Raw genomic sequence first — 23431 nt, 5'->3', positions numbered from 1 at the left:
CAGAACTCAGGCCTATAGGGTTTTATAGTGCATTTTGGAGTAGCATGAAAGATGTGTGGGATAACTGGCTTCCATTTTTGCTTTGCCCTGGGATTGGTTGCTCTCAGTTTTTTGGTACAAGGCTTGGGGCTCGGTGCATCTTCACTGGCTCGGCAGTTGTATGTTAGCTCTTAGCCAGGATCTGTAGTGTGTAACCCTGCTCATGCGTTCTCTCTTTCCTTCCCAGGGATGAACTCTAAGAGCATCAGCTTGACCAGCCTGTGATATTTCAGTGGATTGCTCATCTCAGTCCTCAAAGCTTTTTGGAAACCAACAGCATCACAGCTTGTTTTGGACTTTGTCACACTGTTATTTTCAGCATGAAAATGTGTGGTTTTGTAGGGTTTTCTAATTCTTCAAAGAGGCACAGAGCCCAACTGGCAGAGGGCTGCAGAGTAGGAGAGCGTGTGTTACTTCTTTCACATGCCCACAGTTTACCTTAAAATAGGAAAAGAAGGGGTTCTGCAAAATGGAAAATTTTAGTTTATGACTGATTTTGAGGAGTGGTTTTCCTTTTCTTGGACACTTAATTTTGTTCTGATGTTAATTTATCAAATTTCTTCTGTGTATCAGATAACACCACCATTCACAAGTTAAGAATCTTGGTATTTGGATATCTGTTAGATGCTACTAAGAAATAGAGATGAGCTTTCTTTTTAAAGCTTTTGATGTGGTGTCATAGAATAGCATGTTGTAGATACAGTCAGCTGCTTTGTTACCTTCCAACTAGGCACTGTAAATACCGAAACTGAAGATGGCAGGCGTAAGCACTCTGCTGCTCTGATTGGACTGACTGACATAGTTCGTTCTTCCTCTCTAAAAGTGATAGGGGACTTGTAGCTTAGCCTTGTTTGTGTGTGTGTGTTTCTAATTTGCTGCTGATAATGTATACGAATCTAACATGCTGTGTAAACTGTGTCTTTGTTGCTGCACAGTTTATGCAGTGCTGCTTTGCCAAATAAAAGTTCAAAGCAAAAGAGGCTTTGGTGATTTTTGAATCTAGAAGAATAAAAACAGCAAGTCCACCAGATTCAGAATACTGGTTAGGCTCAGAGTGAGTGGATCAGTAGCGTGAATCAGTCCAACTGTACGTTGTAGAATGTGCCCAGGTGTCTTCAGGGCAAGGACCTGCCTTGTCTCTGTTCTCACATAGCTGAGGACGTGTTCTGTAGTGCACAGTAAATGCTGAGTGAGTGAGTCGGCGAATGAATTGATTTAATGTCAGGGAAGACCAGCCTTGAAGACAAGCAAACCAAAATCTCTCTCTCATCTACAAGTAGATTATTAATATGATGACTGTAAATAAATAGATCAATATGATGACTATAAAATGCATTTATAAGAAGGTAGTAGCACCTTAGGATCTTTAAATGTTGTGGTTTTATAATAGGGTCTTGGTTTTTTTGAGGCTTCTAGAACTTGAAATATCACCAGCTCTAGACTGAACAGAACCAGCGCTCCCCGTGAAGCCTTCTATGTGCAGTGTGTGTGATTCTTAGTGAGCATGCACACTGCCCCACTCTTAAAGAAGAATCTTAAACATTACTTTTAAAAAAATGGTTTTTAAAAAGTTATGCATATATCATTTCACAAGTTCCTCTTCTTGGGTGGTCTCAGAAACAAGGTTTGTACCTCAAACTTGAAAATTTGTTGTGGGCTTCCATTTGGCCTTTGCACTTCTGAGCTCCAGGCATGAACCTGCATGTGCAGGACTTACTGTCATCTGGGGTGGTTGCTAAGGTCAAATACTTTTAGGACTTAAAATTAATCTCAGGCTCACTCACCAGTTTGTGTCCTTCGTAGTCACTAGGATCATGTTATTGTATATGAGTCTCTGTTAGTTTTATTTTTTTTAAAAAGACTTATTTATTTGAAAGGCTGGCAGAGAGAGGCAGAGAGAGAGAGAGTTTTTCCATCTGCTGGTTTGCTCCCCAGATGGCTGCAAGGGTCAGAGCTGTGCCAATCTGAATCCAGGAGCCAGGAATTTCCTCCGCGTCTCCCACATGGGTGCAGGGGCCCAAGGATTTGGGCCATCTTCTACTGCTTTCCCAGGCCACAGCAGAGAGCTGGATCAGAAGTGGAGAAGCCGGGACTCAAACCGGTACCCATGTGGGATGCCAACATTGCAGTTGCAGCTTAATCTGGTAAGCCACAGCGCCAGCCCTGAGAGAGCTAAATTTATGTACAAGGCAGTCTTCAAAAAGTTAAAGATAAGAAGAAATGTCTCTAATTGGTAGTATCCATACTTTCTAAAACTTGGTATTTCATATTTCCTTAACAAAAATGATTTTTTTAAAGATTTATTCATTTGAAAGGCAGAGTTACAGAGAGGCAGAGAGAGAGAGAGAGAGGTCTTCCATCTGCTGGTTCAGCCTCCAATTGGCTGCAACGGCCGGAGCTGCACCAATCCAAAGCCAGAAGCCAAGAGCTTCCTCTGGATCTCCCACATGGGTGCAGGGGCCGAAGGACTTGGACCATCTTCTACCGCTTTCCCAGGCCATAGCAGAGAGCTGGTTGGGAAGTGGAGCAGTGGAGACTCGAACTGGCACCCATATAGGATGCCAGCACTGCAGGCGGCAGCTTTACCCACTACTCCACAGTGCCAACCTCAGCAAAAATGATTCTTTTACATAAAGGGCAACAATGAAAGTATTTCAGAAAGTCCCAGTCTAGCGATAGCCCATCTAAATAAGGTTTTTTATTTTTTTTCACAGACTTGGTCTTTTATAACCCTAGATTAAAAATTGTGGTTTCTGTTGAAAGTTTCATCTCTTCAGCCAAGAATGTTAAAAGAAAATGACATTTAGGGGAAAATAATTCATCAGCATTGTCCATGCAAATATTTATAATCTCATTTGTTAATTTTAAAAGCTGCTATTATTTAAGAAAAAAGTTAACTGAATTTTTTAAAATTGGTTATAATGTACCTATATGTTAAAGTATCTTAAAAACTCAGTGGATTCTGGGACTGGTGCTGTGGCTGAGCGGGTTAACGCCCTGGCCTGAAACACGCCATCCCATGTGGGTGCTGGTTCTAGTCCTGGCTGCGCCTCTTCCGATCCAGCTCTCTGCTGAGGCCTGGGAAGGCAGTAGAGGACAGCTCAAGTCCTTGAGACCCTGCACCCACGTGGGAGACCTGGAGGAGGCTCCTGGCTCCTGGGTTTGGATCAGCTCAGCTCTGGCCATGGCGGCCATCTGGGGAGTGAACCAGCAGATGGAAGACCTCTCTCTCTGTCTCTACCTCTCTCTGTAACTCTGCCTGTCAAATAAATAAAATAAATCTTAAAAAAACAAAAAACAAACAAACAAAAAAACTCATTGGATTCTAAAGTAAAAAGTTGTTTTTTTTTTTGTTTGTTTGTTTTTTTTTTTTTGTAATAACCTAATACTCATGAATCCTTTGCAGCTATTTGCAGTGTGATTATCAGCCAGGAAACGTCACCTTTGGTTGTTTGCAGTAGAGAGGTATTTCTTGTTTGCAGCTATGGTACTACAAGAATAAAAACTCAGGAGTATGGTAACTGCATACTAATACTGTAAGTAAACAAATAGCAGTCATTTTCTAAGTGTTCTAAGTAGAATTCAAAAGCATTTCCTACAGCTTACAATATTCTTGAACTGCACTCAATAACACAAATGAGTCCTGAGTGAATTTCACTTGTAGCTCTTTGAATTTCTCTTACCACTGTTTACAAGGAGACCGTATTTTGTCCTTGCTGCACTTAAAGTTTGGCTCAAGGAGAATACCAGTGAAAGAAGTCTCACTGCAAAGAAAAGTGGCTGGCCCTGGCCTTGAGCTTGTTTGCTATATTTTAATGAAAAGGAAATCAAGTCTAATAATCTTTTCCTCAATTCTTCTAATATCAGCATCTACATATCAGCATCTGTAATATCAGCAACTGGAGTTCCTGGTTCCCACTTTGGGTTTCATCCCTTTAACTGATTTCTGTGTTGGGACCAGAACTCTTTGAAATGGCCTTTGTTGGCAGTTAGTTCCCACATAGTGGCATGTGGGCCAGGGATCCCCTGGGGGCCTCTGAGTTTTCTCATCCCTTCCTGTCTCCCTCTGTCCTCCCGGATGTCTTCCTGTCTTTCCTTTTGTCTGCCTTTCAACCTCAGGGGACATCCAAGAGCTCTCAGTCTGCAGAGTCAGGTGGCCATCACAGAAAAAAATATTTTTGCTCTAAGATCAGGTGATGGCAATGAGAGGACAGCAATCCAGGCGCTTGGGGGAGCTGGGGACATTTGTATTTAAATCTTCGCACCCCAAACACTTCATGGTGTCCTGCAAAGGATCTCATCCCATGGAATAATTTCTTTCTGCCACCACTATTCATTTTTGTCCACTCCAACTGTGATTATTCTGTGAGGATTTTGCCTGGAAATTACATGGTAGATCAAAGAAACTTCAAAACTCCCTGTAAACGTTATTATATACATTTTAAACCAACTGTGAGATATTTCCTGGGAAAAAATGTCCTGTCCCTCTTTGGGGCCTTGGCGCCATTGAGCAATCAGGAGGTGGAAGTGGAGCTGGGTGAAGCAGGCCAGGAAGTTATAGATGGGGTTTTAGGGAGTACCAGGGTGCTGCCTCATTCACTGGCAAAGCAAGCCAAAGGCATGGTCTCCGATTGGGCAGCTCGTGATTCTGATTTCTTCATTCTATATATCAGTCTCTGTGCACTCAGAGACCCACCTGAAACTCAGTTGGATTTTTGGTTCTTCAGTCATATGAAATACTGATTATACAAAAATGAAAATGTTGCAACCCTCTTTTAAAAAATTCCATATGCTCAGCACAATTTTCCCTAAACTTTTGTTATTATTTCTCTGTTACTGTCCTGTGGGGAGGCTACATTTGTTACTCGTGACTGGAGATGCTAAAATGCTTGTGGAAGGCTGGGGAGTTGCTGTTGCCCACCTTACACTGAGAATGAAAGGAAAAAGTTTTAGATTTTCGTGAAGGTTTCTGTGTGCCTTAAATTAGGGAAAGATGTGAAACCAACACTGTTTCAGAGGTAAACTGTAGGCACCTTCCCCTTTAAAATGATTTTCTTCAGAATGTTGATTTTCAGCTACTTGAAAGGCAGGGGGAGAGAGAGCAAGAGTGAAACAAACAGATCTTTTGTCTACCAGTTCATTCCCCAAATGCTCACAGCAGCCAGGCCCAGGCCAGGCTGAAGCCAGGAGCTAGGAATGCCATCTTGGTCCCTCACTTGGGTGGCAGGGATCCAGGTACTTGAGCCATCATCTGTTACCTCCCAGGATTCATTGGCAGGAAGCTGGATTGACAGCAGAGTAGCTGGGACTCTTAAAACTGGTACTCTGATATGGAATGTGGGCATCCCAGGTATGAGTTTAACCACTGCACCACAACACCTGCCCCTAAAATTATTTTTTAATTGTCTTAGATGCAGAACTCCATCAATCTTACCTAAGAAGACTTTTTAAAAATCCTAGTCAGTTCATCTGATAATATATTTTGAGCACCTTAACTCTTCCATGACCCTGGGCAAGTCTCTTCCCTAACCCTCAATTTCCTCCTTTGTCATATAGAGTTGGTCTGATTAGATCTAAATGATACAGTAAAAGGTCAGTCAATATTAGCAACTTACAGTAAAAGGTTTTAAAAAGACTTAAGAACAAAATACAATTTATTAAAGGAATGTCGTTTACATAGATAGGGGACATCTTTTCCCATTACCACAGAGATACTAAATTGTGTTTAATTTTTCATGTATAAAAGATGTACTGAAAGATGCATGCCTCAATAGTTTTTTATTGTATTAGGTATGGCTATAGGTGATATCCTTCGATATAAAAACAAACTGCACAACATCACTTACAGAGTTCACACATCGAGTTCATTCACACAGTTCACTTCTTTAAACTGCCCTTGAGAAATTTACTCCATTCTAAACATTCAACAAAATGCTGAAATTTTTCATGAAACAAAAATGGTACCAAATTAATTTGATCTTCTAGAACTAACTTTCCATTTGTGAATGTATTTTGGTGTGCAATCCCTTCTCCATCCCCCAAATTAAGCCCTTTGCTAAAGGAACAACCTACCTTAAGTTCAGTCTAAAAATAAAGTGTAATAGACCCTAGAGTGTTTTCCAAGTGTTTTAAAAGATTTTCCACTTAAAAAAAAGAAAAAAAACTTACGAGTTTTGACAGGCACCACACTGATCATCCCTCCCAGCAGAATACTTTCTAGAATGTGTGTAACCTGGTTTCGAGTGAGGATCGGAGCAAACTGCCTTTAAAAGACTGCAGCGGCAAGGGCAGCACCGCTGGGCTGCACGTGCCAGTGTTCTGTAAGCTTGACTTTGAAGGTCGCTTTCCGCTCGGAAGTGCATGAGCCTAGCATCAGTGACTGCACTTTTGGAATAAAAAATAAAAACCACAGGCTTATTCCCTGGCTGAAGGAAGCTGCTGACGCTTGGACATGGTGATGGTTTTACAAAAGCCGTGTCCAGAGATGCACTCAACGTCTTTTTCAGTTTATGTGTTTCTCTCATCGCCAGAGACTCACGGGGAACCGTGACTCTATCCATGAATGGCTGGGTTCTGGACCAAATTCTGGGTTTCTCCTCCTGCAAGTCGGCTTGACCTCGGTGGCCTGATGCCAGAGGCACTGGGAAGGCTCCACAGTGGTCCTCCCGAGGCCGCACCCACCGGCTCCGAGGTCTAGAATTCAGATATACCTGCCGAAGGTAACGCCTCATTAAAAGTATAGGCTCTCTTGAGACCCATTCTCAGAAACAGGTTCTAAAGGGGAAAGATCAGGGCCACAGAACCCGGGGAGGCCATGCTCCAGGGGCCGGCGCTGCTGGGGGTTTCTAAGACGCCAAAGGGGAACACTGCCGTCCACCTGAAAACCGTCTCCCAGGATACGGCGGACTCTGTGCCCTGGCTGACTACGAATTCCTATTTCCAGGGACGGTTTACGTAAGTCAGAATTAGATTCCTAAAAGTCTCTTAACTATACGACTTCCTAAGCTTTAAAGTATTTTGCATACTTCCTAAGGAAAATCTACAATAAAGACAAAGGTTTGGAATTTGCAGAGTCTAGCCCAGTTAAAAACAAGAGAGGCCGTAAGTGCCAGGACCTAACATATGTGTAAATTGTAAGTGGCACGTGTCCCTGTCGCACGCTTTTTCGGCTCCATTTGTCATAGATACATCCCATTTATGAGGTAGTCGGATTCCTCAGAGGTGATGGGACGAGCTTTCTTAAGTTTCTGTTTGACCAGTCGGAGTCGACAGGCAACCATGAGAAGCAGCAGGGCACTGATAGCCAATCCCAATGCCAGGGGGAGCACGGCACCTGTGGGAAGGTCGGAGGCAAACAGGAGGGGTCAGTGGTGAGTGCGGTGCCAGCTGCCGTTTCCCAGTGATGAGCACTTCCCCTGCACTGGTAGCCCCGGCCACCCCAGCTGGCATTAGCGTTACCACCGTTTCGCTAATGAAGGCACAGGGAGCTTGAGCAATCTGCCTAAGTGCAAAGACCGTAGGTCTCCAACCCAGACCTCTTGAAAACCAACCTCTTGCCCCAGGTTCCTCGAAGATTTGTATGGCACAAGCCCTCATAGGCAGCTCCAAATAGACACGCTGACCAGAGGGCCCTTTTCCATTGTAGGCGCAGGTTACATCTGCGGCTTCGTACATGATCCTTCTCTCTTTAAGTAGGGACTAATTCCCAATTTCCTATTCTAGTTAGGGCTTAAGGAACTTATTTTCTTTTTGCCAGGAAACCTACTCTCAGCAGGTAAAACCTCTGATGGAAGCTAACTTCAAAATATGCTGGCGTGGGGCTGGAGTTGTGGTGTAGCAGGTTCATCCCCATGAACGCCAGTCCCGATCCAGCTCTCTGCTAATGTGCCTGGGAAGCAGCGGAAGATGTCCCAAGTCCTTGGGTCCCTGCCACTCATGTGGGAGGCCCAGGTGTAGTAGTTTCAGGCTCCTGGCTTCAGCCTGGCCCAGCCCTAGCTGTTGCAGCCATCTCGGGAGTGGACCAGCAGATGGAAGATCTCTCCCTCTTTCTCTGTCACTCTGCTTTTCAAATAAAATCTTCAAAAAAACCAACCAAACAGACAAAACAAAACAAAACAAAAACCCAACCCACAAGATATGCTGGTGTAATTCTGGCCACGGGTAGTTAAAGCAAACCTCTGCCTCTTCCACTGGGGCTGGTCCTAGACACCGGACGATCAGTAGCCTCTCGAGGTTTGCAGGAGTGTGCGAAGGACAGGGTGTGCCCAGACCCGTCCTCCTTACTGAGTTCAGCAGGCTCTATTCTTAGTCTGCTGCCCTGTGGCAGGCCGGGTCTGGAATACGGGAGAGCTGTTTTTAGCTGCAGGGTCTTGCCAACTGGTGGAACTAGAGGAGTGAACTTCTCTACCGTGTAAGCTGACTCTAACGTTTTCTTTCATTTACTCATTCATTCCACATTAACCAGGATCCTCTGAGTGCACACTGAGCTAGGTACTGCTAAGCAAAGAGAATAAACAATATTTATTTGTCAATTAAAAGTAAGTAAAGAATCCCTCCTCCCCCCAAAAAGCCAATGCTAAGTGCCAGCTTTCTAGTTTAAAATCACTGAATTCTCACATATGAGCTGGTATTATTTATCATTATGTTTGCCAACGAGAGAGCTAAGACATCAAGAATTAAGTGACTTGACTGAGATTGCAGTGTGCACGATAGAGCTAGGATACCAGACAAGACAGCTCCAGAACCCGAGGTCTTAAGCACTGTGGTGCACCACTTCTCCCAAGTGTAAGGAGACTATCCCAGTAGGATAGACATCTAAATGGGAGACAATGCAGTAAGGCATCAGAATGAGCTACACAAGAAGCACAGGAGTGAAAGGAGTGGCCCTCCGTCTGCTCTGCAGGATTTTTGCTTGAGTGATCTGGATATTGTGATGGAACTGGTTGAGGTGGGTGAGGGAATAAGTTTTTTACATATTTTGATTTGAAATGCCTATAGATGATCCTTTGGAATCTTCTCCTAGGCTCTTGAATTATCAGACTAAGTGGTCCACCTTTATCATAAAGGTGGTGGGTGCAGCCACCCAGAGACAGAGGAAGAAAGGTCGTGGGAAACACAATATATCAAGGGCAAACAAGAGGACCAAAAGCAACAGAAAAACACAGGTCTGGAAGATAGCAGGACAAGCCAGACAGACTGGGGTCCTGGGAGAGACTAGTCCAGGCGGCAAGAAACTCAGTCGAGTCAGACGTCACAAGAGAGGTCAAGCAAGGTAGATCCCAGGGAGCCTGCTAGGCTTGGCAATTCACTTACAGGAGGCTGAAGATGGAGGGAGGCCCTCTTGCTTTTGGATACACTGAGAGCCATCTGGATGTGCTTGCAGCCATTGTAGGAATGAGCCAGGAGAGAAACAGATGGACAGCACGGGGGACTCAGTAGGAGGGTCAGAGTACCTGAGCAGAAAAGGGGCTCACAAGGTTGGGCAGACTGGCAAAGAGGGGGTGCCCTGTCCTTTAGTGCTGGAGGAAGAAGGTGAGAAGGGGACACACAGCGGGGTTTCTGCTTGTGGCTAGGTGACAGGAAACTCTCCAGATAGCCTTGATTTTCTGGGCTTAGCACTGGTTCCAGGCATTGCTGGCCTAGTCCAGAAGAAATGAGAACAGGCGCTGACAGTCTATGTGCGTTCCAACCTCTGGAATCACGGGTAAATCTCCTGCTCAGGTTCTCAAGAACTATTTGGAAGGGTCTGGGTGCAGGAAGTGGGCAAGTGGAAGCAGCTTTATTGACAGTTGGGTATCAAGGTTTTGGATGTGGCCAGTATTTCCCTAGAGAATCATGAAAGACAAAAATCTGTGATCAACCCTCAGGCTGGAACTTGATTCTAGAGCTGTCTTGTCCATTCCACAGACAGCAGCCCCTGGGAAGTGCCAAGAATCTCTGATTCGTTTCTCCATGCTAAGGTTTGGGAGCTTAGTAGCTAGCGTCATCTCCTAGCGACCACCCTAACGACAGCAGCTGTGAGGGCCTAAAGGTGCCACTCTCCCTCGGTCTTCCTGCACTAAGCTGGATATGTTACAAAGGAACAAACCAAAAGGGAGACCTCGGTCAGCCCTGCAAGAGCCCAGGAGCCTTAAACCATTTCTTAACTAAGTGAAACACAACACCCAGCCCAGGTCTGCTTGTTCAGGGCAGGAAACGGAGAAGGGGCTTCCAGACTTCAAAATGGGTCTGTCTGGTTCAAAGAAGAGTCCCAGTGTTTGGGCAGGCAGTGGAGGCTCAGAGTGAAGACCTCAACCCCAACTCCTGGGCTCAGATTCAACTCTCCTAACCCTAGACTCACAAGCAATAGATAAATAATCAAGGACAGTGTTCTGCCAAATCAGATATGAGGTCGCCAAGCCATCGAATCTGATTCCTTTAAGATATGAAAGAGGAACTCTTGCATACGGTATTTGCCAGAATATTGAAAACTATTGTCAACTCTTTAATACTTAGTTGGCGTAGTTTCTTCCAGGTTTTTAGTTTGGCTAGTTGGAGATTTAAAGTGTCCCAGCCCCCTCTACAACACACCATGATGGTATTCTCCTAACCAGCTAAGATGACTGAATCACACAGCCTGTCTCATGAATAGGAGTGACGTTCAAAACAGGAAGCAACCAGAATGGGCACCAGCCAACGAGAACTGAAACTTGCTGCACGCATCTGTGGGTGGTGGCCAAAGGCAGGCTGCTTTCCTACCAGATGCTGAGGCGGGAGAGGGGCTGGCTGAGTTCACCAGGCCAGCAGACTAGAGGAGGGGCTATCCCAGGACTGGACATCACATTACTCTCAGATATCTACTGCCTAAAAAGGAAATTTCAATACCGTCCCCATATTACAAAGAATAGGATTAAAAAGTTTTCTCCATGTTCGGATTTGTAAGAATCACTTTGTCCTCCTTGATCTTTTATGAATTAGTTTGTGGGAGATGTGGAGTAAACCTGCCTTCCTACAGGACCATGTGCAAGGCGTCTTATTTCTAGTTGAAAACAACCCACATTGTGGAACTGTGGCATTCTTCCAGTTGGTAGGTAGCCCCTGTCCCTCCCACCGGCTTTCCCATTCATATTGGCTCCTGTCGTCACAGAGTACTTACAGAGAAAACTAGGTACTCTAAGGCCTTTGCTCTTCCATTAAAAATTTTGTTTCTTTTTTTCTCCTTTTATTTGAAAGGCAGAGAGCCACAGAGACAAATGGAGACAGATCTTCTACCTGCTGGTTCACTTCCCAAATGCCTGCAACAGCCAGGGCTTCCCCAGGGCAAAGCCAGGAGCCTGGAACTCAATCCAGGTCTCCTACATGGATGGCAGCGACCAACGACTTGGGCCACCTCTTCTCAGGGCGTGCATTAGCAGAAAACTGGACTGGAAGCAGAGCCAGAACCTGGCCCCAGGCTCTCTGTTATGGGATGTGTGCATCCCAAGTGGTACTTTATCCCCTGCACAAAATGCCCACCACCCTCCCCCTTTACTTACATCACCGATAGCTCAATAAGCATAGCAGCATTTAGCTATTTGCCTCATTAAACGGGCCAAGTGGTGCACCACATGCTTTATAGTGAAACTGCTTGTGTATTTTCTCTAACAGCCCTGTAAGGCAGGTGTACTTATATCGTCATCTCACTGGCGCAGAAGTCGAGATCCTGAGTTAAGAACTGCCCAAGGCCATCCCGTTTGGTGGTGCAGCCACCCTTGAGGTATGGCATTTTGTGGGAAAAGTTATCCCGTGACACAGTGGTTAAGAACGCAGACCCCAGACTCAGATGCTGAGTGGAGGCCGGCAGGTGACTACACTCTGTGGTGAGGTGTTTGCAAAGGACACGTTTACCTGTTTCTGGGGCCGGGTGTTCTCCTCGACTGCTCTTTGACTCAAAAATATAGTTCTCCTCTTTTCTCTTCTTCCCTGAAGAACTCCTGTCTGCAGAAGATAAGCAGAGCACACACTGAAGGCACATCAGAAACTCCGGGAGGCAGACCTGAAGCTATGACTATTTTTATTATTTTTATTTGTTCTTGATACTTACCTTACTTGGTTTTTAAAGATGGACTTAAAGGGCTTATAGGATTTATTTCTCTGATAAACATCAGGCCCATGTTTGATACTAATGCACTGGGTAGCTAAGGTGACAAATTGAGAGAGAGCAGATTTGTGGCTAACACAAAACCACCAGACAGAAAGGGGAGAAGTGCCCTGTGCCAGAACTATACCACCTCCAGCCCTGGAGAGGCAGAGAAGACCTCGGGCCACACAGACCACGGTGGTCTCGGGACCTCACGCCCTGGGAAGCAGAGAGAGTGAGGAAGGGATTTTCTTTGAAAAATGAGCAATGAGCATTTAGCCATGCTGTGCACTTCCTTCCCACCACCTACCAGGCAGCTACTATGAGCTCAGATTTTTCTACTTAGGCTCAGGATCCAGTTCTCTCTCAGGCTCATAGAGTAATAAGTGGTTCACAGGGCTAGGAGTCTAAGTGCGTCTACCTGTTTGCTGATGAAAACCAGCATGTCTGGTTTAATGCTATATTTGTTTAGCCTATACAGTTATCCTATACTACTCAGGGAAAATATTAGAAAGATCAAATCTCAGGTTTTTCTCCCCAGATGCTGATGAGCTGTGGTTGTGCCACTTGGTCATCTCCCATTTAGAATTTTACACCATTTCTGTCTATTACACGGACATAATACTGAATGGGGTGGGGGTGCAGTTACTCCTGTGCAGTGGTGTGATTTCAAGTCAGACTTTTGTAACACTTACTGGCAATGAATTGGAAATGATCTACTGACGAGGAATTTTATTGAAACACAATTTTTAAAGCTTTTTTACTCATAGGGCATCAACAGAAATACTTGTAATTTCTGCAACTGAAGTGAGACTATCCTAAAGGCAGTTGTCTAAAATTCTTTGATAACTTGTCCTGAGAATTTTCGGGGATTCATTATCACAAAGCCACTGCGTGACGGAAGACCGTGAAGTTAGTCTGGGTGTCACAGTCAGAAATCAGTGCTTGAGGAGGATCGCTGCTGACACACGTTAATGCTGTTAATCAGGAGGCAAGGGCAGGACAGTGATTTTCCTCCGGCCTCCCCAGCGCTCCTCCTCACTCAGCGCGGTCCCCGCCCGTCAGCACAGCACGCAGCCCGTGGCCTGTGTGTGCGTGCTCTGATAGGCCCCTCTTCCCTGTGCTCACTGTCACCGCCTTGCGCGTCCCCATCCTGGGCTGGAGCGCGATGACCCCCCCACCCCGCACTGCTGTGCTGTCAGCCATTCCCACCACGGTGCACGGCGTCTGCAAAGGCCGCTCATCCAGCAGGCAGGGAGTCTGCGTTAGCTTCTCGTGGCCAAGCCACGGCAGACTCCCATCCCCCGTGCCTCGCCTTGCGACTCTGTGAGAAGCCACACACAACGGCCTCTGATGAGTCAACCGTTTGGGATTTCCTCCATAAATCCTGAGCTCAGATAGAGCAAGACAGACGTGAGGCAAGCATTTGGTGCGTGGCTAAGGCACCACTTGGGATGCCTGCATGCCGTCTCAGAGTCCCAGCTCCACTCTGCAGTCCAGCTTCCTGTGAATGCGCCCCCTGGAAGGCAGCAGATGATGGCTGGAGTACTTGGGTCCCTGCCACCTAAGGGAGACCTGGACTGAGTTCCCTGCTCTTGGAGCGAAGGGGCAGATGGGGGAGCTCTCCCCTACCTTCCCCCCTTACCAATAAATGTATAGGTTTTGTTTTTCCAACCTAAAAATGATCAATTCTGTTATTGCTGCCCTTTTAGGATTTTTAAAAATGTATTCATTTGGAAGGTAGGGAAGCAGAGAGGGCTCCTATGCTCTGGGTCACAGTCTCCAAGTCCCCACAACCTCCCAGCTGAATCCAGGAGCCAGGACCTCAATCCATGTCCCCAGGCGGGTGACAGGAACCCAGCAGGAAGTTGAAGTGAGGAGCTGGAGCTGGGTATTGAACCCAGACTCTCAGATGTGGAACGCAGGCACCCTAACCAATGTGCTAACTTCTCGAATAAACATAAGCCCTCTTGCTGCCCTCTTGGCCTAGCCCTGTCTACTATGCCTGGGGAGAATTTCAGGTTCTTTTTTTATTATTATTATTTTTATTTTTTGACAGGCAGAGTGGACAGTGAGAGAGAGAGAGACAGAGAGAAAGATCTTCCTTTTGCCGTTGGTTCACCCTCCAATGGCTGCCGTGGCCGGTGCGCTGAGGCCAGCGCATCGCGCTGATCCGAAGCCAGGAGCCAGGTGCTTCTCCTGGTTTTCCATGAGGGTGCAGGGCCCAAGCACTTGGGCCATCCTCCACTGCACTCCCAGGCCATAGCAGAGAGCTGGCCTGGAAGAGGGGCAACCGGGACAGAATCCGGCACCCCAACTGGGACTAGAACCCGGTGTGCCAGCGCCACAAGGCGAAGGATTAGCCTATTGAGCCACGGCGCCGGCCAAATTTCAGGTTCTCTTGATTGCTCTCCATTCTCTACAAGGGACAGCTGAGTACCCTGGCTAATTTTCATTGCCAACTCCATTTGCCCAGGCAATGAATTAAAGTCCTTCTTTTCTACTTATTCAGACTCTCCTATTCTTCAGAGCAAGGGGGCTGGATTTCCAGGCCCCATGGCTAGGGCTGACCTGTCTGTCTAATAGGCAGAGTGGACCAAGAGCTGGGAATCCATGGTACTCCTGGGGGCCCACAGCAATGTTTTAAATCAAAATAACTAGGAAACAACGGACAGGATTAATAATCATAATGAATATATGATAGTGAATTCAACTTGGATTGCATTTATATCAACACAGTTATAAAACAGAATTTTCTGTTACTGTTTTTCCCATGGAGGAGGGGCCCCTGAGAGTCACAATGCAGTCCTACACATGGGCTTGTCCTTCTGAAAGTGCCATGCACATAGGCACCCAGGGACGCTGTAGCTACTTCCTGTTTCTGTAGCTGAGAAAGAAGATCCTCGAATACACAAGAGGTTTGTTGCTGGGGTTGGTACCATCCTGCTAAGTCTAAGGCTGGTTTCACCACTGACTAGCTGTGCCATCGCTTCATTTATTTATTTGAAAAGACAGAGCAACAAAGTAAGGGAAAATGGGAGAAGGGAGAGGGAAGGGAGGGGGGGAGAGAGAGAGAGAGAGAGAGAGAGAATCTTCCATCCATTGGTTCATTCCCCAGACAGCTGTAACGGCCAAGGTTGGGCCAGGGCTAATCCAGGAGCCCAAAGCTCCATCTCGGTCTCCCATGTGGGTCGCAGGGTCCCAAGTACTTGGGCCAGCCTTCACTGTCTAGGAGGTCTAGGCTTTGGGGGGTGGGGAGAGATGTTGTTTAAAAAGCTGCACAAGTTCTGAATCTTTGTCAAAACTAAGGAGTATTTTCTTAAACTAAGGAGAGGAAGACGGGGATGAAGGGAGTGGGAGGGATCGGGTATTGGGGAAGGGAATCTGGTTAGCAGACCTCAGGAGGTACTGCAGCCATGAACCCCAGAATGACAGCTTGCCCTGCCTGGGTGTTTCAAAGGCGACTTTCTCTCGTGTACAATTCATGGAGGGATTCACTGTAACTTCCCAGCACTTGGAGCACACAGAGAACGGTTTCACTTCACAGCTCTCACCACTATGGGGAACCAGAACAAAACTGCAACATCACTAGCTCTTGCAATTATTTCTTTTTGGTGATGATCCTGCTAGAAGAGTTAATGTTGTAGGAAATCATTTGCTTCTTTTCTGGATGACCTACTGTATTTACCATGCGTAAATTAGCCACATGTTGACACAGGGTCCGGGCAGCTGGATGGAGGCTTTTTTAATTACCAAAGAATATTCAGGCATGTTCTGGGAGAAAGCTGGAAACACCAGCTGGGAAAGGGGCTACCATAGGGGCTGGCCTTCCAGAATGTTCTGTAGCTTCCTCTGGCTTAGCCAACACAGGCACCAGCTTTGTCCCTTCCTGCTGTTCAGTGGCAAGTCAGACCACATGTCTGCAAAGCAGGTAAGAGGAAGCTCCTTCAGGAACCATTTGTGTTGTACTAGGACAAGATCACAGCCAGCCTGTGGAACTCGGCCTGCACATCTGCTTCCAGGAAAATGTTATTTAGGCTGCACTATAAGCACAAAACTCCTCAATGACATTGTACTTGCTGATTTGCAGATTGTAGCACCAATAACTTTTGAAAAAAAGCTCTACAACTTGTCTAGGATTAATTAAAAAGAATTCAAGTAAAATTCATTTTATTATTAGCCTTTCTCCATTGGTGAAGGGGGGATAATAAAAATATCACTGCTTACACACACACCTGTACTTGCCTGCAGGGTAATGTTTAAACCTGTTGGAATGCTGGTGGTATTCAACTAATTTCTAGATTTTATTTAAAATCAAGTGGTTCCTTGAGACCAACCCACATGTGGGTCAGGGGTTACAAATAGAATTCATTATGTAGACCATCTATAGATTTCAAACAATAAAAATTATGTAGCCTTCCAGTACAGTACCCCAAACTTTCAGACTAAATGAATCCTTGTAGAACACAGAAGATGCCTTTTCTAAGAGTGCCACTCCCGCAGGTGCCCCAGAATAACGGGGTACACCTAAAAAGCACCTGCTGATGGGGCTGGCACTGCGGCTCAGCAGGTTAAAGCTGTGGCCTGTGGTGCCAGCATCCCATATGGGAGCCGGTTAGAGCTCCGGCTGCTCTACTTCCAATCCAGCTCCCTACTAATGCGCCTGGGAAGGCAGCAGAGGACGGCCAAAGTCCTTGGGCCCCTGTACCCATGAGGGAGACCAGAAAAAGCTCCTGGCTTCAGTATGGCCCAGCTCCAGCTGTTGTGGCCATTTGGGGAGTGAACCAGCAGATAGAAGATCTCTCTCTGTAACTCTGACTCTCACACAAACAAATAAATCTTAAAAACAAACAAACAAAAAAGCATCTGCTGATTATAGTTGATCAAAGGACACTGTCCACAGAAGTGAGCAACTCATTGGAAGCAGAACTGCTACCCTCTGAATAACTTTGTGGAAATAACTCTCTGAGTATCCCCATTTGTTTCTTTTTTTTATCCAAAGAAGCCTTTTATTTAAGGAATATAAGCTTCATGCATTTCATAAGTACAACTTTAGGAATATAGTGAGTCTTCCCACCATACCCACCCTCATCCTCCTCCCTCTCCCATTCCCATTCTCCACTAAGATTCATTTTCGATTACCTTTACACACAGAGGACCAACACTATACTAAGTAGAGTCCAACAACTTGCACCAAAAAAAGAAAAAACCTGTTCCTCAACAGTTGAGACAAGGGCTGATCAAAGTCATTGCATCTTGAAGTTAATAATTTCACTTCTTTTTTTTTTTTAAAGAAACTTAACTAATCTTAAAGAAGCAGCCAAGAATGATACATCTTTTGTGAGCACTTGGACATAATTATAATACAACTCTTCGAGGACAGAGGTCCTGCATGGGAAGTTAGTGTACAGTGACTCCCGTTGTTAATTTAACAATAAACACTCTAATGGATGACATCAATGGAGTACTCCCATTGTGTTAAGTGAATGTCCCCACTTTGGATCTTCCACCCATTCAGGAACCCAGCTGATTTCTGGCACCATGCTGGAGCATGACAAACGCCATGGTGTGTCTATGGATGAAGTGCGAACCCGAGGGGTTCATGATGTAGGAGCCTGGCCCCAGTGTGGTGGTGTTATGGCTTCAGGACCTTCAAGGAAGACCTAGAAATGTATTAATTAGGGTACGGGTACTACCCTTGGAGGGATTAATATTCTCTCAGTTCCCAAGAGAGCAAGTGGTTACAGCAAACCCCAAGCCTGGCTCCTGAATCCCTCTGGCTTTCTGTCCAACATGTCTTCCACACACACTCAGCTGCAGTGCTACCTGCCCACGAGGCCCTAACCAGAGGCCAAACAGATGAGGTTATCCAATATTGCCTCCAAAAATTGTGAGCTAAACAAACCCCTTTTCCTTATAAAGTACATACCTCAGGTGTTTGCTGTAGCAACAGAAAACAAGTAGCTAAACGGGTGTGCTGGCTACCAGGCTCTAACAAATTTGAACTACCTTCCTGGAAGTGTGATCTGATGGTTTCCAAATGGTTTCTCCATCAGAGTGCAACACAATGGAAAGATCAGACACTCACGAAATCTCAAGGACATGTGGGGGAAAAATTTTCTCAAAGCGCCTTTATATGATATCCTATCTTAATAAGATAAATTTAAAAAATTAAAAACAAAAACCTTTTACAATAACCCAAAGGTCAAAGCTGCTGCCTCTCGTTACCTCCAGAGGTAAGCTGAACAATGAGGCTCTGAGGAGCCAGGAAAATGCAGGCAGAACTCCACACCTCCATACAGAAGTCACGGATTCTCCTAACCCAGGGTTTAGTCTTGTTCCTTAAAGAGTCTGGCCGACCTGCTGCACTAGACATCTGTTCTCAAGTTGCCCAGCAACAGATTCCACATGGATACAGATACAACACTCCTTTTCTAGCACACGGGAGGGCTGGGAACCAGCTTTCTTTCCTCTAGCTAGGCTGGATCCAAAAGGACAGCCTGGTTAATGAATGACTTGGACCACACAGAGAACAGGCCCCACAGCTGCAACAACATACGACAACAATTCAGCCACTGTGCCACTGTGTGCTGAGCAGACCCGGGCCACACTGGAGCTCTGTGCTCGTCTGGGCCAGTGGTTCTGAGAGTACTGAATGTGTATTTACTATGCAACCAAGCATCTGCACATACCCCTGGGAGGTGGCCTGGAATAAATTCCCAAGAGTGGGATAGGTGAAGGCAAACACGGCTTTAAGTCTTCAGAAACTGCCCATGGAAGACCGTACTATATTCCCTCCAGAAGTACATGAGGTTGGTTTCTCTCTATAGTTAGAAACATTAATTATTCTAATCCCTCATCCTTGTCAATGTGGTAGGAAAAAATGCATCTCATTACGTTCTATAAATTATTAGCATTAATATTAGTGTCTCAACACATTTTTGATAAGCTAAGATTTATTTAGCCTCATCAGATTCCTGTGAGGGAAAGAAGCAGCCAAAAAATATGTACTTGTCCATATTTACTAAACTAACTGACAATCCTTTTAAAACTCGGCCATATGCTGTGAACAGTACTGTGCTTTTAAATGTTTAAGTTATGCAGGGTGTTTTTATTTTTTAAATTATTTACTTGAAAGACAGAGCTACAGAGAAGGAGAGGCAGAGGCAGAGAGAGAGAGAAAGAGAGAGAGAGAGAGAGAGAGAATCTTCCATCTGCTGTTTCACTCCCCAAATAGCTGCAACATCTGGGGCTGGGCCAGGCTGAAGCCAGGGGCCAGCTTCATCAGGATCTCCCAAGTGGCTGCAGGGGCCCAAGCACTTGGGGCATCCTCTGCTGCTTTCCCAGGTGCATTAGCAGGGAGCTGGATTGGAAGTGGAGCAGCCAGGAGTTGAACCGGCACCCATATGGGATGCTGGCTCTGTAGACAATGGCTTTACGTGCTATGCCACAGCACCAGCCCCTATGCAGGGTCTTCAGCTCACATGAAATTGGAGGCTGGGGACTCCAGTGTGGTATTCTTGGGCATAGCAGAAGACAACAGACACAGCTGCTGTCGACACAGAGCTGTGAGGACTCTTTCTAGCATTTTCAAAGTTCTGTTCTGTTCTCACTTTCTTCACCCCTGGAATTTCAAAAAGTATGTTTGTTATAAGTATCTAATAATATATAAAAATGCTCATGAAACAGATAAAAGTTCTGTAAAAATAATGTTCTGTGGCTTTTGTTAAAAATGAATATATGTGTGTATGGGTATGAATACAAGTAAACAGAAGCAAATTCAAGAGAATGTTGGGGCCGGTGCTGTGGCATAGCAGGTAAAGCCTCTGCCTGTAGTGCTGGCATCCCACATGGGCGCCCGTTTGAATCCCAGCTGCTCCACTTCCAATCCAGCTCTCTGCTATGGCCCAGGAAAGCAGTAGAAGATGGCCCAAGTCTTTGAGCCCCTGCACCCACATGGGAGACCCGGAAGAAGCTCCTGGCTCCTGGCTTCAGATCGGCCCAGATCTGGCCATTGCAGCCATTTGGGGAGTGAACCAGTGGATGGAAGACCTCTCTCTTGCTCTGCCTCTGTCTCTCTGTAACTCTGGCTTTCAAATAAATAAATGAATTTAAAAAAAAAGGAGAGAACGTTAATGGTGAGTTTTGTTCAGTGACTTCTTTGTATTTTTCTGTATTTTCCAAATATTCTACAGTAAATTCTACATTATTTAATAATTGGTGGGGCCGGCGCTGTGGCATATTGGGTAAAGCTGCCGCCTGCAGTGCTGGCATCCTGTATGGTTGCTGGTTCGAGTCCCGGCTGCTCCACTTCTGATCCAGCTCTCTGCTGTGGCCTGGGAAAGCAGTAGAAGATGGCCCAAATCCTTGGGCCCCTACACCTATGTGGGAGACACGGAAGAAACTCCTGGCTCCTGCCTTCGGATTGGCACAGCTCCAGCTGTTGTGGCAACTGGGGAGTGAACCAGCAGATGGAAGACCTCTCTCTCTTTCTCTTTCTCTCTGCCTCTCCTTCTCTCTGTGTAACTCTGACTTTCAAATCAATTAATAAATCTTTTAAAAATAATTGGGAAAAATTCTAATATATTATCAAGAATGACTGGACGACTGATCTGTTTACAATCACAGCCAAAGCCAAAGGCTTACCATGAAAAAGGACAAAAACCAAATACTGCGGAGGTCGGGTGCCGACTCCCATCAAGCACTGTTAGCAACCCGGAGTGTGATCTTCACAAGGATTCTGCAGCTGAGTCCACACTCCCCAGGGACAGCACTGTGATCAATAAGCAATACTTAGCACGGGTGAGGCCTGCGGACTGAAGTCTGATGTCATTCCTGATGCAGACTCCACGTGACATCTGAGAGACCATCTGGCTGGAACCCCTCATCAACAGATGAGGATGCGGGGGACTGGGCGTATGAAGCAACCCACTCCAGGTTCTGACGGCAGAGCCAAGACCAGAACCTAGCTAAGGGGAGCTGCGTGTTGGTCTGTATTCTAACTTCAGCTAACTCGTTCGTGCTCGTGAGGGTCTCTCTACCCCATCCAGCCAGCCTCCAGGAACACAGAGAACAGAGAGGAACACTCTGTCCAAGTCGCTATCTCAGGTTGCTGAATTCACCTCGTCTCCTCCAGCTGCTTCCTGGGTGGTGGAGAAAACCAATTAAAACAAAGACAAGGCTCAGGCATTGTGAGTGATTTCCCCAGTAGGTGGCAGGATGAACCAGGAATGGACCAGGAGCAGGCATCTGTAGGGTACTTAACCCAACCATCGAAAAGAAGGCTCAGCCCAGAATCCAGTGTTTTACAGATGTATTTGTATAGAGGGAATTAACATCTACAAAGTGCATAATCAAAAGACTAGAAAGAAACTCATCAGAATATTAAAAGTACTTTTCGGGGTTGTGTGTTTGGCCAATTGGGGCACCCAATTCCCATATCCAAGTGCCTACGTTGGCTCCTGGTTTCAGCTCCCAATTCCAGCTTCCTCTTAATGCAGACCCTGGGAGGCAGTGACAATGGCTTAAATAGTCAGTCCCCATCACCCATATGGGAGACCTGGATTGGGTTCCTGGCTCACAGCTTCCAGGCATTGGAGAATGAACCAGCAGATGGGGCTCTCTGTGCCTGTCTACCTCTCAATTAACAAGAATTTTTAAAAAGCAGTTTTGAATAAGGGGTAATATTTGAAATTATTTTAAAATTATTTTGCATCTTCCATATCTTGGACAATGAACACAAATTTTTTATAATAAAAGTTATTAAAACCATGATGAATTACTTCAGTAAATATATGGAGAGTTTAAGGACTGAAAAAGCACTTCCAAAAGCTTATAGAAATGTGATCCTATATTTCCGTCTCACATGTCACATAATCATAGAGAAGAAACTTAAAATGATGGATCCATGTAATCCGTTAGCAGCTTGAACGTATGTTACAATCTTACTAGCCTTATTTGAAAGCAGAAACCTGATAGAATTCGTTGCACTGGGAGGCCTAACTGAATTGGGAGCACAGGCAGCACATCCGAATGACATTTTCTTACATTCACGTGCTTTGGGTGAAGAGCGTGTGCAAGCACACCCAGGGGTTCTGCTGCGTCAGCTCAGAATAACCAGCATCTAGCACTCAGGGCACAAGTTTGCATCGGCTAAGTGTTAACACTTCCTAACGCTAAGGTACTTAGTGTGAGTGTGGCGTTGCCTCTAGAATGCGTGCATAGGCATGAATGTGGGTTCCACATCTGTGGATTTGACCAGCCATGGGCCGACAATATTCTGTACCAAACACACACATTTTTTTCTTCTCATTATTCCCTAAACAACATGGGGTAATACCTGCATACAGCATTTACACTGAATTAGACAGCATAATAATCTAGAGGGGACTTGAAGTACATGGGAGGATATGTGCAGGCTCTGTGTAAAAATGACACCGTTGTGGGGCTGCTGCTGGGGCACAGGTTAAGCATCCACCTGCAGTGCTGGCATCCCATTTGGGTGCCAGTTCAAGTCCTGGCTGCTCCACTTCTGATCCAGTTCCCTGCTGGTGGCCTAGGAAGGCAGCAAGCAGAAGATGGCTCAAGTGCTTGGGCCCCTGTACTGGCATGGGAGCCTGGATGAAGACCCTGGCTCCTGGCTTCAGACAGGCCACGTTCTGGCTGTTGTGGCCAACTGGGGAGTAGACCAGGGATGGAAGACCTCTCTCCCTCTCTCTCCCTCTCTCTCTCTCTCTCTGTAACTCTGTCTCTTAAGTAAATAAATAAATTAAAAAAAAAAAACTACACCATTGTACATAAGGGACTTGAGCATTCATGGATGGTGGTATCTGTGCAGGGTCCCAGAACCAATTCCCCATGGATACTGAGATAACCGTATTTAGTAGGTCCTTTTTCCTATAAATACGCACGGTTTTTACAGTGTTGTTTTTTGTTTGTTTGCTTTCCACTTTTTGGCTGAATTCTTTTATTCTTTTCACAAGAAAGAAGAGATTACAAGGAAGGCTTAGACCTATACTTGGTTTGGAACCACACTCGGGAGCCTTCACACCTGACTCCTCACCTGGCATCACAGGGACGACCTGGCTCCCCGTCCCTGCAGAGGCTGAGTGATTCCTCTTCTCTGGGTTTGCCAAGGGAGCTGGCTGGTCTGCGGCTGTGGCCTCCTGAGACTTCTCCAACAAGGAGACACCCCCTGTGTCTTCACTCAGTGCTGTCGTCCTCGGCTGGGCAGGACTTGTTGCCGCGTGGGTCACCATCTTCCGGTCTAGGCCCACTGAGTTTTGAGAAGAGCTT

General features: G+C 45.9%; 2 protein-coding genes across 11 annotated transcripts in view; one reads left to right on the top strand and one right to left on the bottom strand.

Annotated features, from left to right (window-relative positions):
• The window catches only part of PCMT1 (protein-L-isoaspartate (D-aspartate) O-methyltransferase), a 50335-nt gene extending 49319 nt beyond the window's left edge, over positions 1-1016 (top strand). For all 6 annotated transcript variants that reach the window (XR_016234479.1, XR_016234478.1, XM_051836839.3 and 3 more), the window contains one exon: positions 227-1016. Coding sequence is in view for 2 of the 6 variants with exons in the window: in XM_017338338.4 (XP_017193827.1) it covers positions 227-239 (13 nt within the window). In the remaining 4 variants the exon portion in view is untranslated. The remainder of the gene's footprint in view (positions 1-226) is intronic.
• LRP11 (LDL receptor related protein 11) overlaps positions 1-23431 on the bottom strand; it is a 45939-nt gene that overhangs the window by 431 nt on the left and 22077 nt on the right. Inside the window, exons 5-7 of one of the 5 annotated variants that reach the window (XM_008249900.5) lie at positions 23199-23411; positions 11905-11994; positions 5676-7372 (exon numbers count right to left, since the gene is read on the bottom strand). In XM_008249900.5, the coding sequence (XP_008248122.2) occupies positions 7218-7372; positions 11905-11994; positions 23199-23411 (458 nt within the window). In that variant the 3' untranslated portion in view covers positions 5676-7217. Of the gene's footprint in view, positions 1-5675; positions 7373-11904; positions 11995-23198; positions 23412-23431 lie in introns of those variants that run through there. The other 4 variants (XM_051836829.3, XM_051836832.3, XM_051836831.3 and 1 more) reach the window with 4 other exon arrangements.

The sequence above is a fragment of the Oryctolagus cuniculus genome, chromosome 5 (assembly GCF_051225735.1).
Source record: "Oryctolagus cuniculus isolate XC-2025 breed Fujian yellow rabbit chromosome 5, ASM5122573v1, whole genome shotgun sequence".
NCBI lineage: Eukaryota > Metazoa > Chordata > Mammalia > Lagomorpha > Leporidae > Oryctolagus > Oryctolagus cuniculus.
Note: the sequence above shows the minus strand (reverse complement) of the source record. Positions and strands in the feature narration are given on the sequence as shown.